Source organism: Enoplosus armatus, chromosome 5 (genome assembly GCF_043641665.1).
Source record: "Enoplosus armatus isolate fEnoArm2 chromosome 5, fEnoArm2.hap1, whole genome shotgun sequence".
NCBI lineage: Eukaryota > Metazoa > Chordata > Actinopteri > Centrarchiformes > Enoplosidae > Enoplosus > Enoplosus armatus.
This window is the reverse complement of record NC_092184.1, coordinates 23,242,133-23,256,767: the sequence shown is the minus strand read 5'-3', so window position 1 is coordinate 23,256,767 and position 14,635 is coordinate 23,242,133. Positions and strand designations below refer to the sequence as shown.

The following is a 14,635-nucleotide window of genomic DNA, read 5'->3' as shown; positions in this document are numbered from 1 at the left end:
GATGATGCTAAAGTGACGGCTAAAACCATGATGGCAGTTGAACCGCAAATATGAAGAGGGACCGGGTCGCTGTGGTTTTTCTCCGGTTTGCTTGACGTTAAATGAAAATCAAAACAAAACAGAAAGCAGTTTTAGACCACGACAAAGTAACATGTAGTGCCCGATAGATTACGCTGGAAATCAAATCACCTTCACAATTAAACCAGGCAACCTTCGGTGTCACAGATAATTTGACGGGTAAACGAGGCTCTCCCTCCGCGCTCAGTGTATCAACAAACCGCAGGCCTGTGTCGTTTTCTCCGCACATCCTCACGTCAAACGCCCGAAACCATCGTCGGTAGGCAGGCTGGCCGGCGGGCTACCGTAATCCGCATCCTTCCCCTGTCCAGACCCGTTCATTCTGTTCTCCGCCTTCCAGTCTTTCACCTCCTCCTCCTCCTCCTCCATCCACCCCGCTGCATCCCTCAGAGCTGCGAGAGCGCGAGCAGCACCACCGTCAAGGTAGAGTACAAAACCACGCGACTTCCTGTAAGCATTTTCTAAATAAGACCGTAATAAACAACCCAGCTGAAACATCAAGCAGCATAGCACCCCAGTTAGATATTTATTCATGCAATAAAATACTGTATGTTAGATTATAACACATACATAAACATCATACATACCTGACATCATTCCACTCTATTGTAATAAAAATGATCTGGACTGCCCTCTTGTTAAAGAGTTTTGGTGGCGCTGATCATTTAAGTTATAGGTGGGGGACACAATAACAAGCAGACCTACACCTGTATCCTACATTATAATGTAAGCCAATATAGTAGGTCCTCAATATCCTACATGCTACCTCAGAGAGGTTTTAAATGATAATGATCATGATGATAATAATAATTATTCGGCTGGGGTGTGATGTTGTTGTTGTGATCAAATTGCATTACATGCGCCGTGTTATTATTATATTATAATATTATATTATATATTATAATATTATTATGTGTATAACTGTTTTTTTTTTAAGGAAATACTTTAATTTGGATTAATTTAGGATACATTTTGCGTCTTGCTTTACAGGGTTTTGTTCGTTTTTCAAAGCGTCTTTTAGTTTGAAGGCCAAATCGCTATCGCGTCACGGCTCTCGCCGCTTCTTCAGGAAATAACCCTGGAACACTCCGCATTCTGGGTAATGAAGTTTTCGCCGTGATGGCTTTTGCGGATCACAGAGGTTTATATTCCCATATCACATAATTTGCTTTTGAGGCATTGCTTCCTGCTGTAATCCAGAACAACTAGTCCAAGTCCACATTATTTACATTTTCTGAACATTTGTTATAATCAGAGACCAAGATTTCTGAATGTCATTTTATTTTCTCAGACAACAGACAGATGCATTGCAGTTGCACAAATGTTATAAGGAGAAATTACCATATTTTAATAACATTACTAATGAGACTTACTATAGTGTGTTTGTTGTTCTCAGCTGTGAGCTTGTGGGGACATCACTGTATTGTTCCTGTAATCTGTACTACTGTACTGTGACTCTGTGGTGCTCTTATTGTATGCTATGGTATTATTATAGTGTATGGCGTCATTACAATATGTCTATCCTATTGGTTAATGCATAGTATCCCTATGACGACATTTTGTGAAGGAGACCACAAACTATATACATTTATTATAAAACACACATTCAAGTTGTATGATATCGAATGAGGAAGCAAGCAGTAGGTGAAATTCAGTTCAAAGCTCAGTCAGTTCTCTTTCCCTATGACAGACTGCCTCTCTCTTGAAATGACCATGGCCAGTCCCAGTAGGAAGGAGGAGGGAGGAAGGAAGCAGGTGCTAATATACTGTCCCCGTCTTTCTTCTCCGTGGTGAGTCCTGCAGAGTCTTTACAGTGATGGAACAGTCCACACTGCTCCACCAACAACGGGGCGGGGTCCTCCTGTCCTGAGGATGCAGGAGAACACAGTTGGATAGGTACTGAGACAAAGTTATGTCCTCTATCTATCAAATCTAAATCATTGCACCACTGCTGAGCAGATTCAGCAGATTCTACCTGTTAACCCATCCAGCTTCACAACACTGGGTAAGATTGATGAATATGGTCAAAGCACTGCTGGATAAACCACAAAGATGGCTGCATGAAGCATCTCATCAGCAAATAGATCCCATTAAGGGCCCGAAAATTGTGGATGTGGATGAAAATGTGTTATTATATTAAAAACTAGAATGAAACACTATGTACTGAACACAATCAATTATCAATTATGTTGAGTCCTTGCAATCAACATATGGTGTAAAATACGGAGAGATGCTCACTGGTTGAAGTCTTTGAGCCCCAGCTTCTCTGCTCTCCAGGTTTGATGATGAGGGGCTCAGCTCTGCCCTCTGGTGGACACCACAGCGCCAAGGGTCCAGAATTACCCACCCTACACACACACACACACACACACACACACACACACACTTAAGTATTCACCCCACACAGATACTGTATATAGTCACACAAGCGTAGTAGACAGAGGTATACACACCCATACGCACACGTCCCTCACAGTTTTACCATGCATGGCCAGCAACCTGCCATGTGTGAACCTCCTTTGCATTCAAAGGTCAAAGATTAGCTATCATCGAGACTGCTGCCTTATCGCTATGTACCAGCTGATAACAGCGATAAAGATGCACTGTGATCTGTCCATGATTTCAACAGGCGTTTCCAGGAAACTGTACTCACTGGTCCTGGGGGTCTGTAGTCCTGAAGCCCTTAGCAAACGGGTTGCTAGCAATTTTTAGCTGGGTGATCTGAGAGAGAGAAAGGGGTTAAAATTAATGAGATAAAAAGCAAAGAAGTCATATCAGTCCATTCAAAATGTAATATTTTAGGAGAAAGGTGTCAGGCATCTGCTTGATACAAGTGTGTAAAAACAGATGCCTGATGGGCCGGGGGAATATTTAGTTTGAAGCCTACTGATCCTGGGTTTCCTACCCGGTGGTTCTGATAGGCAGTGACGGCCGTGAAGCGTGTCTCGGGGAAGGAAAAAGAGCAGAAGTTCCTGTATGCATTTAAGTGACTGTTGGGAGCTGGATCCACATACACCACATGGAAGCGTGGCTGGTAGCGATGCATGGAGTTCAATATCATCTGGCAGGGAGGAAGGAGGAGAAAGCACACGACAAGCAAAAAAAAAGAGAGACATTTCTATATGTTATTTCATGATGAAATGGAAATAAATCAGAACAATGTACTTTGTTTCTTAGGTTGTATGCTCTTTTTCCTGCTCCCAAAAGTAAAAGCATGTAACATAGGTGAGGACATAGATGAATTGACCTGGGAGGCTATCCTGGCTTTTTACATTTTTAACTCTACTGGCCAGGGCCCTGAAGTGCTTCTCCCGCAACGCAGTCACACTAGCCGATGTCGTTCACTTCATGAAATTAAATGATACATACCCAGGACCATTACCAAATGTGACCGTACTTGGCAGCCTCTCATTGGGCATATAGAAGAGCTACAGCTCCATCCTCCGACCCCTTCTTCAACTGTCTAAAACTAATGTCGGACCCACAGTTATATATTTCATGTGTATCATGTGAAAACTCCTCAATCAGTTTATATATAGAACCAGTGTAATGTCTGCACTTCTTGTTCTTATTATGGTGTGTTTTGTATTATTGTTATTGCTTTTTTTTTATTCAACCTCTATATTTTTGTATTTCTCTGTCCGTTTTGTATCTAATGAGACAATCTTAAAAACAATCATTTAAAAAATGTAAAAGTGTGCAGAAGTCACATTAAAGACATTGACTGACATGTCCATTGTCATCCGTTGTTATTTTAATTTACTTTTTGTTTTTATTCTACTTCTGTGATTTTGTACGTCACTGTTTTGTACCTCTCTGTCCTTTTTGTATCCAGCGATAAAACCTTATTAATAATAATGATGACATCTTATTAAGATTAGTAGGAATAATAAAAATAATAATAAAAAAGTAAACATCATGTAGAAGTCATATTAAAGATAGTGACTGACATGTCCATTGTCATCCAGCAGGTTGTTGGTGAGCTTGAGAGTGTCGAAGGATACAGTCTGCTTCATCCACTGGGCTCCACAGGCGGGTGAGTCTGGGTGGAAATGCATCCTACTTGGGGCTACAACATCCGCTTGCCCTGCCACCAACCAGGATGAGCTGTGGAACGCATATCTGATACATACACACATGTTTTAATTTGTAAAATAGGAGATGAAGATTGTATGGGGGCAACTAGCACAGATCTAGGTTATAAGTGGACAATGGTGGTCTTGAATAAAGTGATGGAAATACTAGAACAGATCAGAGGTAAAATAAAAACATTTACTGTGTGTTGGATCTCTGTTACACGCTACAGACTAAGCACTGCACACCTCACTCTGTATGTGTGTCTGACCTGTATCTTTTATCGTCAACAGGGATAAAGTCCATGAGCAGGACGTATTCAGCTGCAGGATCCATCCCGGAGATTTGCACTTGGAATGTTGGAAACATCCTCCTGCAGGTTGTGAACATGTAAAAGAACGTAATGTAATAAGAGACACCAGAGAAAGAGAAGCGCAAGATAAGGTAATGAATAACATAGATATAAGCGTTATTGTTACCTTCCAGCTTTGGTAACAATCATCTCAGTGCCCAGCTGGTCAAACTGCTGCCAAAGTGCATGCATCTCCAGCTGAACTCTAACCCCACTGACTTGGGGGGCCTTGGCACTCGACAGTGACCCCCCGTCTGCACAGCAGGGCAGAGATAGTTCACAGCTCTGAGACAGCTGAGGACCTAAGGAGAAGAGAAGAGAGGAGAGGAAAGATGTGTGGTTCACAAGCATGTGTATTTTCTCCACTGAGCTCAGATAGTTTTGATCATAAATCAAACACTTACCATCCATAATTTGAAGGTCTACAAGATAAGGAATTAATTTGCCGGTTTTATCCCTTCCTTTGATATTTATGTTCACTCTAGTCTGTTCTTCCACTTCTGACCACAAGTAGAAATCCAGTCACTACATTAAGACCAGTGGAGAACCAAACCCACAACCTTATGCATAGAGCATAGCGTAGAACTGAAGGCAGAAATCTTCCTCCCAATCCAGCGCCAGGTGCTGTGGTAGATGTACATCCAAGAGTGGCTGTTTGTGTCCAGGAACAAGCTGGTTTTATACACCATGAGACTCTCACTGGGGACCTCCATGCCCGCCTCATCCATTACAATACTCATAGTGCTACTGACATGCACTGATCACAGCTGCACGCGCATGCTTGCATGCCCCAAGTATCTCCTATTGTTTCATATAGCCTAAAGCCTTAAGTGGAGCTTGTCTTGACCAACCAGTAGGACATTAATAACATCCTAATCAGCCTAGTGTTACTGGGTGTGGACAGATGAAGACAGCAACAAACTGCTTTTATTATTCATCGCCCATTTTCTTGGAGCAGAGTTTCAACACCATACTAATTGGAGACTCAGTTATTCCCTAAAACTGACTGACATGGATATTTCTGGTTTGGTTTGATGGCCAAATTCTAGCATATTTGTAAAATGCAACACATCAGACTGTAATGTTGTAATAAAAGTTGTCCTTGTCCCGCAGCCTGTATGTGTAATGCAAGGTTTTGTGTCACATGAAGACCTGACCGTAGTTCATAACACTCAAAGTAAGACACAATTAATGTGATATATGATCTTGATAAATCAAAGTTGTGTGTGTGTGTGTGTGTGTGTGTGTGTGTGTGTGTGTGTGTGTGTGTTTACAGCCTCATGTGGCTCTATGATGGGACAGTGTTGACGGGTTCCAGCCTGAGGGAGCCAAAGTAGAAAAGCAGACTTTACCCTAATAAAGCACAAGAAGACTTAAATTTGTCAATAGGCCAATTCACACCCCCGATCACCTCATTAATCACAGCTTTCAGGAACACAGGCAGAAATATCTCATTGTTATTGTTGTTATTGGATGCTTGTCTTAAGTCGAACTGATTTTATTAATATTGTTTTTCCCAATGGACCTTGTGATCAATGATGACCCCCTCAAAATGCTGTCTGTGTGATATGACCTTAGAGGCTCACCGAGGTCAAAAACACTCAAATAAAGCTTAAGGTGTACTGTTATATTCCTGAGAGGATCGTATTTGTTATTATCATTATGTATTTTAATAGTTTAGTTGAAGAAGCCATTTCCTTATGTTGGCTTCAGATAGATCAGACATGGGTGTAATTACAAAGTGAATTGCAGTGTGCTATAGATTGTTATAGACAATATTCTGTTTCATTACAGACAGACCATTTAGGGAATTTCAAAGTCATCATTTCAATATCTAAGTGGCATATAAAACTGTTCAAGTGAGAGTCAGAGAGCAAAGTAGTATAAACAGTCAGATGTTTATTGAGCTGTATTTCGTCAAAGCACAGTTTTCATCAGACAAGCATTATTACACAGACGTTCAGGCACTTGTGGTAATTCACATACGATTCCTACACAAAATGTAAGCAGTTGGCCATGGCATGCAAAGAGTACAGCATGTGTGTGCTGAGTATGTTTGTGTCTGTGTATGTCTTTGCTTGCATGTGCTTGAGCATGTGCGCATGAAGTAAGGTGTTTGCATGGGAGAGAGAGAGAGCAAGAGTCCCGCCATTTTGTTGCAAAGACAGGCATCAGTTAGGCATTGGCTTCATTTTGGGAGGTGGTCTGTATGCGCATGTGAGGAAAGAAGGAATGGCGAGAAAGGTGGAATGGATCTAGGATTGACAGGTAGGTGAGGTTAGTTACAGGAACAGGGAGGAGAGGACTTAGTTCTTGGTGACGGTAGCAGCAAAGGCCTCGAAGATAGCTTGAAGCTTAACCTTGATATCAGCGACTAAAGGCGCAATCTTCTCCTGCAGGGCATTGATCTCATCGGTGTTGATGGTCTGCGCCTGGCCGTAGGTCTGCACCAGCTTGTCCTTGTATTCCTCAACGTAGGGAGCAGCCAGCTCCTTCAGAGCCTCCAGACGCTCAGAGAGCTTGGTACGCACACCCTCCACGATGGGTATCAGGGCGGCCTTGGTCTCCTCCACGTTGGTAGCCACCTTCTCGCGCAGAGTCTCCACAAGGGGCTCCAGTTTGGTCTTCAGGGTTTCCAACTCTTCTGTGTGCTTGTTGTAGTACTCTGTGACGATGGGCTGTATCTGCTCGCGGTACTCAGTGATGTGTTTTTCGATGACTTCCCTCAGCTTATTACGTTCGGGCTCCAACTTGGTTCTCAGGCCTTCAATATCCTCCAAGACAGAGGAACGTAATTCAGCTGTGGCAGCAGAGAGGGTGCTGACGACGCTGTCAGTGACTGGGGAAACAGTCTTCTGCAATTCCGTGATTTGAGTGTAGATGTCGTTCACACGCTGAGATAGGCTGGCCCTGGGAAAGAACAGAGATGGGGGAGCAAAACCATTTAGCTTAGGTTAAATAAACACAACAACGAGTTAATGGTGACTAGAGAACTGTACAAAGTGACTATGGGAGAAAGGTGAATGAACCAGTGGCCGAGCAAGTATCAATGACAGAAAGTGGGACTGACTGCGGGAATGACATGGTCTTACTTGAGTGCACCGTGCTCAGCGTCATCAAGCTGGTCCAGGGCTCTGAGGGAAGTGTCCTTCACCTGATTCAGGTAGACACTTAGAGCAGACCGGAAGTGTTCCAGACCTGAGGGTGCATCAGCCTGCAGGGAAGCAGCCTGAGAGCCTGAGGAGGATAGGAAAGGAAAGGTGGGGAGGAGAGATGAGCAAAAAGAGAGTGAAGTGCCATTTAAAATAGAAAATATAATTAAAATATATCAAATGGTACGTAAAATTGATCTACCGACTGAGAAAAGCTGCACATGCAGGTTAAGTGAGAAACAGCACAGTACTCACCGACAGCCAGCAGAAGGGCGAGAGCGAGAGCCACAAACTTCATGATGGTGGTCTAGAGTGGGAAAACAGGTAACCGTTGCTTATTATTCAGTACACATGTCACACTCACAGTATTACACTTATTGGTTTTAATAAATCCGTTTAAATTACACAAAGAAATGAACAGAAACCCCCATGTCAAACTGGAAACCCATTCATTAATCCAATAAATCTTAAATCCCCCACCTAAAGTAATGTGAAGGCCAGATGAAGAGGCTTAAAAGTAAGAATGTCTAAAGCTACACACTCATCCCTGAATTGGCCCAAGTGAGTTCACACTACACATATGGCTGCCTATTGAGAGAACCTGTAATCTGGGTAGATTAGCGATGGCTGCAAATGAGAGATTCAGCTCGATCAGATTAGCTCTGGACTGCTACGTAATCCTCATCCAGGCTTTACAGTCAAAGAATTAGCAAGTCATCTCTGTGATCTCAAAGACAATCTCAGTTCAGTCACACTTAAATTTAGGCATCTCTTCATCTCCGTGAAATGAAGATAACTGCTAAAAATTTCACCACAGGCTAAACAGCATTATAACACTACAACTTTTCTATGTCACAGAGAAACTTATTTTAGGCACTGGCTCACAACTTCATCAAAGTCAACAGATTGAAGAAAGCTGAAGTCTGGCAGACAAAAAGTTCTCCAGCAAAGTTCTTCTTTTTTGGCTACCCATTCTACAGCCCAAGTCCCAGTTAGCGCCACAGCGTGTGCTTGTCTTACCTGGGGGGAGTTCTTGACGAGACTGAACAACTCCAGCAAGAGCAGACTTTTTATAGTGCGGGATGAGTCCATGTGGGGAAGAGGGGCGGGGGGGAGGGGGAGGTGTGAGGACTGTGTGTCTCCGTGGAGGTGGACCTCACCCCCCTGCCATCTCCCTCAGCAGGGGGACTGGGTTGAGAGTTCAACGGTCACCTGCTAGGAGGAGATCACTCAGCACACACACATTCACAGATTCACTATACATTATCATACATGTACTGTAAGTTTTACAGAAGTACACACATTTCTTAGGGAGAGCCTTACAATCCTCTAAATTCACCACATTTTTAGGGCAACAGAGCATTTTACTATTATAATACTTCTGGTATTGTAATAGTAATAGTTATGGATAGCTATTAGCATTTTGTTCTGCTTGATGAAGGCCTTTCAACAAGGCCGCTCTTGTTGTGTAGAAGACATGAACAAAAGGCATGTCGGTGTGAAGACGGAGCCATGCAGATGGTTAAATTAGGAAAGAAGTGTGAATATGACGAAAAGGGGAGGGAGTGACAAAGACAGAAAATGTAGTTTTTTTTATTCATTTTTGCAGCATACTCTTCCAACAACAGTTTAGGTTGACCCCCCTCCTAGTGGTGTTCTTGCATACCATTTGTTACAGAAGAGTGTGCAGGACAGGAAAGCCACATTATTTACAAAAGGCCAAAAGGCTGCCAAGAGAAACAAACAAGAGCAAACAGAAGACAGGGACTTGTTGCAATCAACTCTCTGAAATGTAATCACATTCAATCTGCAGTCACTAAATTGTGGATGACAAATAAGCGTGCCTTTTCATTCACACAGGCACACACAAGACCAAGTTACAGGGCAGTGATCTATTGAGAACACAGTGTCATGGCAGACTTATCTCAGCTCATGGATAACAAAGTTTGTGGCTGGAGTGTGTGCGATGATTAATAGGTCAAAGGCTGGTGTGTGCCATGCTGTTGTTTGTTGTCCTATCACCAGTGGACTTTGGCACCGTGGTTTCATGTAATCTGAGGAATAGGAAAGATCATAGTATAGAAAGCTGTCTCTAATTATACACATACAGTATATGCATATATCGTGTATGTCCTCTGGCACACAAATATAATAATTCCTTAGTTAAAGGTTCAGGCCAATTCTTTGGAGAGATATTAGGAAAAACAAAAAAACCCACTACCCTCGTGACACGAAGTGAAATACGTGGTAAAATCAGTAATACACAAATTAAAAACACGTTCTTGTTCAGGAACTAAAACAATGCTACTTAAAACAGAGAAGGTGACGTAATGTACTTGCTTTATTAACCCTTGTGTATTAATGTGCTGTATTAATTATACATTCTGCACGAGCATCTCTATGTGCTGATAGGTGTACCATGATAGAAGGAAAATGCTGCCATCTGTATATCAGACCACAACTATCTGCGGAGTGAAAGCTAGTCTAATAATGCAGTGTAATTAGGTGCAAGGTTCATTGTCATCAGTGGTCATTGCCAATCAACTGTAACCAAGAGACTCGTCTGTGTTTCTTGCATAATATAGTTCCAGTAGCCTATATAGTCAACGCACTTTTCTCTGAATACCATTACTCTCAAATTCTTGTGCTGTCAATACTTGCTCTGAGTGATTGCAACATGTCCAGTTCATATCTAATTTGATTCAATTCAATTCAATTTTATTTATATAGCGCCAAATCACAACAAAAGTCATCTCATGACACTTTACAAATAGAGCAGATCTAGACCGTACTCTTTATAGTATTATTACAGAGACCCAACAGTTCAGTTGGAACATGTGGCAAGATACTACAGCAAGACTTCAAATCATATACGGTAACATACATTTATATATGACATTCAAGACAATTGACACCACAAACGGCTAACTTTACTCTCAGTTTTCCATATCAAACACAAGTTCACCACATCGAATAAAACTTATAGATGGTGTTAGATATCCAACAGCAATGCACTCCGTAATATGAAAATAGGAACCCTAGTTCAGTGTTTTGAAAGCCAAATTGAGAATGTTCATCAGTAATAGTGACTTACTGCCATACAGCATGCTGGAAGAATGCTATGGTACGTTTTCAGTTCAGGCTTAATTTGTACCTCAACCCATGAGAAAGTACACCTGGTGGATCAAATGGTCTGCATCTGGTCTCTTAAGGGCCCATTATGCTACACCAGCAGTTGAGTCAACTAATCCCTGTCAGGATCTCAAGAAAGAGCTGAGCATGAATTTATTACACGGCGGTTTTGTTGGATTTCATTACATTTGTGTTGGGATTTTTGTTTTTCAGGAGTGAAAACCTCAAAACAAATTTCCAGTTTCCCTTTGTGGTGGTTTCAGCGTGTGTCTGCTGCTATTCCTATATATGCCCATTTAAAAATCACATTTGACCCTTCTTTGTCTTTTTCTACTTCCATTTGCCTTTGTTATTCATCATTTGACACCGTGGCGTCTACCTTCACTCTCGCCTCCGGACTACAAACTCACTCGCTTTTACATTTTTATGGGCAGGAGCCAAGCTGAGCTTGATGAGGCCATGAAGACAAATGGGTGGCACAGCTCTCACCTATGCAAGCCACATCAATGCTTGCTAGGTTCAGACCAATGCTATAAACTCTAGCCATTTGTCTGACACCAATTAGCAAAATACAGCAGACATTTTGAAAATGTTATAAAGCTTTGTAGTTGACATCCAATAATGTGTATGTCTGAATTTCTGCTTGAAGAGTGCCTTATTAAGCAAACAGCCAAGCAAGGACAACAATGGTTTTGAATTGTTGGTTGGACACAAACAACTTGAAGATGCTACCTTGGGCTCTGGAAAATTGTGAGGCGCACAAGTGATGAAAAAAATGATCAATAATGAAAATAATCGTCAGTTGCAGGTCTCCACTATACACACCAAGAACAGTAAAGGGCTGAACAGATCACAGCACAGCCCCTCTCAATGGCTCCAGCTTGTAGTGTCATTGCACAGTAGTCTTTAAGGCTTTTGACCTGGCCCGTGAGATAAGAGTGTACTACATATCAGCTGCTCTGAGCTCAGAGCTGCTGAGTGAAACAGTCCTCGTCAAAAAGAATGACTCTTATCTGGAACAGCAACCTTTGAGACTGCTTGCATTGCACCACGTTGATTCAACATCCACAAGGAGCCATCTATCTAGATTACCGCCGTCGTAATTGTTATCGATACAAACTCGGAACACCTGGCTGGCAAGAAAATTGCTAAGGTGGCATGTTTTGCAATACTGAAGGCATCTGAACACTAAGTTATTGTGACGAGCGACAAGAACATTTCAAACGGGCAAAAGGGATCAATCTAAAAATTTGGGACATTTTCAAACTTAAGTTGCTGACAACCATTTTGGTCAAAATCACAAAGGCATTGTATCGGCAGCACCATCACTGGGTCAGAGATCCAGCTGGATTGCAAGCATAACTTTTGCTTGAATTAAGACAATATCACTGCTAAACAGAGACAGTTTAGGATTTACTCGGCATCAACAAGGCCTACTGATTTCTAGCCTGACACATGTGATGGGATTTTATTGATGCTCTACTAATAAAAAGGAACTTCTTTGTTGATGATCAACAACCAGTTTTACAGTGACCATCAAACAGCCAGACAGATGTGGGGTAATTGCCTGGAGCTGATAAATATTTAATCAGTAAATCCACCATTTGATCAGGCCCTGGCTGAGGTTCAAAGGTCACGTCATTGTTCCAGCTGCCTCCATGATGGAGCACTGTTCTCAAACCAGCAGGGGAGGTTATCTCAGCTGTGAGCAACAGTGTGGAGCTCTTTCTCATTTTCTCCGGCACACACACCACTTCAGATTGCTATACCCAAGTCTACTTAACTGTAGTGATGTGGTTTTGCAATGTCACATCTGTTGAGGTCGCTTCTGCTTTAATACAGATATTTGGACCAAAGCCCTGGTTGGAGAGTGTCACTGTAGGTTGTATCGCCCTGTGGGTTGTACAGCTTGACAGCAAAGCAAGAAAATCCACCCTGAACTCAGATAACCTAAATCATTAGAGGAGCAGAATGAAGGTGACAGTCAGAGTCACAGTCACCAAGGAATATTGTTTAATCACAAAATAATCAAACACGCTCTCACAAATACGCTTGCACAATTAGAGAATAATGAGGACACACTTCAGTGCCAACCAACATGCAGTGAGATGCCGTCCTGACTAGTGATAGGGAACATTATCTTCTCCTTTTATGAGCCTCTGTAGACATTAGCTGCTCTCAAGACTGTTCCAAAGATAATGTAATGTATTAAAGTGCACAGTTAAATGTTAGGGCCTGCCAACACAAGAAGAACATGGTCCTTGGTTCAGAAGTGCAACACTTCTGAAAGCTGATATAGCTGTTATAAACTGTGTGTGTTTACATTGTCAAAAAGGACACACACTGCATAGTTTAAGTCTTTGCTACATACTGTAGTGGTCCCCTCAAGAAGGTCACTGCCAGAAAACATGATGGTAGAGTTTTCCATTTTTATTGATTTGATCCATAGAGAGAAATATGCTTTTTACTTCACTACATTTATATTTTGGCTGCATAGGTTACAAGAATGCAGATGCATATTTCTCACATGTAAAACATGCAAAAAAGCTCAAACACTATTATGCATTGCAATAGTTTAATCTAACAAGCAGTTATCTAGTGCACTTGCTGCTAAATGCTTTTTTACTGTTACTAGTAAAACTCTGAATGCATGAGTTTTACTTATGTAAATGTATTATGACTATTACATTATTATTTCAATGCTTTCTCCACTACTAATTTTAAACAGTGGCTAAACAAGGTATTGAACACGTCAGTTATTGGTGAAAGAACCTGCACGCATTAGCATGCTTGCATCATTTTTTTCAATTTCAAATGTTTCCTGAAATGGAAGGGGTCATGATGCTTCTCAAGTTGGGTTGTTCAACAACACAGATGTAACATCTGCCGCCATCATAGATTAAAAAAGGATGAGTTGGCTCAAATTTTAACCTTAAAAAAATGAACTTCGTGGCTTCCAAATTGTAGCTCCTTCACAAACTGAAACGTACATGACACATGTTTGGGGTGCTGTGTTTGAAATACACGCTGCAATCTCACATTAGGACTGTGTATGTTGTTTTAGCGCGTAGGTGTTGAGTTGATCATCTGAGTTTCAAGGCCTGTTTGCAATGCTAAAGCTACCATTGCCAAAGATGTAGATGTCATTCACCCTGTTTCTAAAAACCAAGCCGCCCACACCATGGCAAACACAGAAAGAAAAGTCGTTTTTTACCTGAACCCATGCAAGTCAAGGATTCTGGATCACTATTTATTACTTATTAATACCAATCAAATGTTACATAACTATCATTAATATGTGCTTTATTAGCGTTTTATTATCTAATAATATGTACCTATTACCAAAAAGTAGCATGTCAAATATGTGAGAAACCAACACGTGAGAGGGGAGGAAATACATGTTGAGCAGTAGGGGGTATTTGAAAACTTAAAACTGCATTATTGGCACCACATTAAGCCAGAGAGTTAAAGTAATTTACTTAATTCAGTGCATCACCACAGCTTCTATGTCAGAGAGGTGGACTAAAGACTGCTTGTCAAGTGAACCATGTCATGTCATGTCTCGCCATGTTGCATCCTTCCTGCCCTCTTGTGGTAAAGATTCTCTCAGAACGTAATTCAAAGTAAGATAGTGTTATTTATTTGAAGCTATAATCCTACTCTGTGTACATACTACACCAAGATGGTGGACAGAAAAGTCGTTCTAATTTACTAGATAACAGTCAACAATGGATTGCATGAGAAGACTGTCAACAATCTGATGTCACACCCTGGCTCCGGGACGGGACAAAGGCAGCGATTAGCAACACAGTGTTAATGCAGCTCCCAGCTGTTATTAAGAGGTTTG

The 14,635-nt window shown here is 41.6% G+C and overlaps 2 protein-coding genes across 2 annotated transcripts; both read right to left on the bottom strand.

The window, feature by feature from the left end:
- Positions 1 to 309: 309 nt before the first annotated feature.
- Positions 310 to 5,232, bottom strand: LOC139285509 (T-box transcription factor TBX1-A-like). The gene is made up of 9 exons (XM_070906075.1): positions 5,205 to 5,232; positions 4,632 to 4,806; positions 4,424 to 4,525; positions 4,029 to 4,200; positions 2,984 to 3,139; positions 2,732 to 2,799; positions 2,317 to 2,378; positions 1,846 to 1,944; positions 310 to 470 (listed from the first exon to the last, which is right to left on the bottom strand). Exons 1-9 carry the CDS (start codon positions 5,230 to 5,232, stop codon positions 310 to 312), a joined length of 1,023 nt encoding a protein of 340 aa, XP_070762176.1.
- Positions 5,233 to 6,810: 1,578 nt separating this feature from the next.
- On the bottom strand, positions 6,811 to 8,725 carry apoa1b (apolipoprotein A-Ib). Its single transcript, XM_070905664.1, has 4 exons — positions 8,680 to 8,725; positions 7,912 to 7,965; positions 7,597 to 7,741; positions 6,811 to 7,414 (listed from the first exon to the last, which is right to left on the bottom strand). The coding sequence occupies exons 2-4, from the start codon at positions 7,952 to 7,954 to the stop codon at positions 6,811 to 6,813; spliced, it is 792 nt and encodes a 263-aa protein (XP_070761765.1). The 5' UTR covers positions 7,955 to 7,965; positions 8,680 to 8,725.
- Positions 8,726 to 14,635: the final 5,910 nt, after the last annotated feature.

What these genes read in the sequence shown, in the direction of transcription:
- LOC139285509 (XM_070906075.1), bottom strand. Translation starts at nt 5,232, where the DNA reads ATGGATGAGGCGGGCATGGAGGTCCCCA. An exon ending in GGCGGGCATGGAGGTCCCCA is followed by an intron (nt 4,807 to 5,204) that starts GTGAGAGTCTCA and finishes TCTTCTCCTTAG; the next exon opens with GTCCTCAGCTGTCTCAGAGC. An exon ending in ACTACAGACCCCCAGGACCA is followed by an intron (nt 2,379 to 2,731) that starts GTGAGTACAGTT and finishes ACCAGAGGGCAG; the next exon opens with AGCTGAGCCCCTCATCATCA.
- apoa1b (XM_070905664.1), bottom strand. Translation starts at nt 7,954, where the DNA reads ATGAAGTTTGTGGCTCTCGCTCTCGCCCTTCTGCTGGCTGTCG. An exon ending in CGCCCTTCTGCTGGCTGTCG is followed by an intron (nt 7,742 to 7,911) that starts GTGAGTACTGTG and finishes TATCCTCCTCAG; the next exon opens with GCTCTCAGGCTGCTTCCCTG. An exon ending in GCTGAGCACGGTGCACTCAA is followed by an intron (nt 7,415 to 7,596) that starts GTAAGACCATGT and finishes GTTCTTTCCCAG; the next exon opens with GGCCAGCCTATCTCAGCGTG.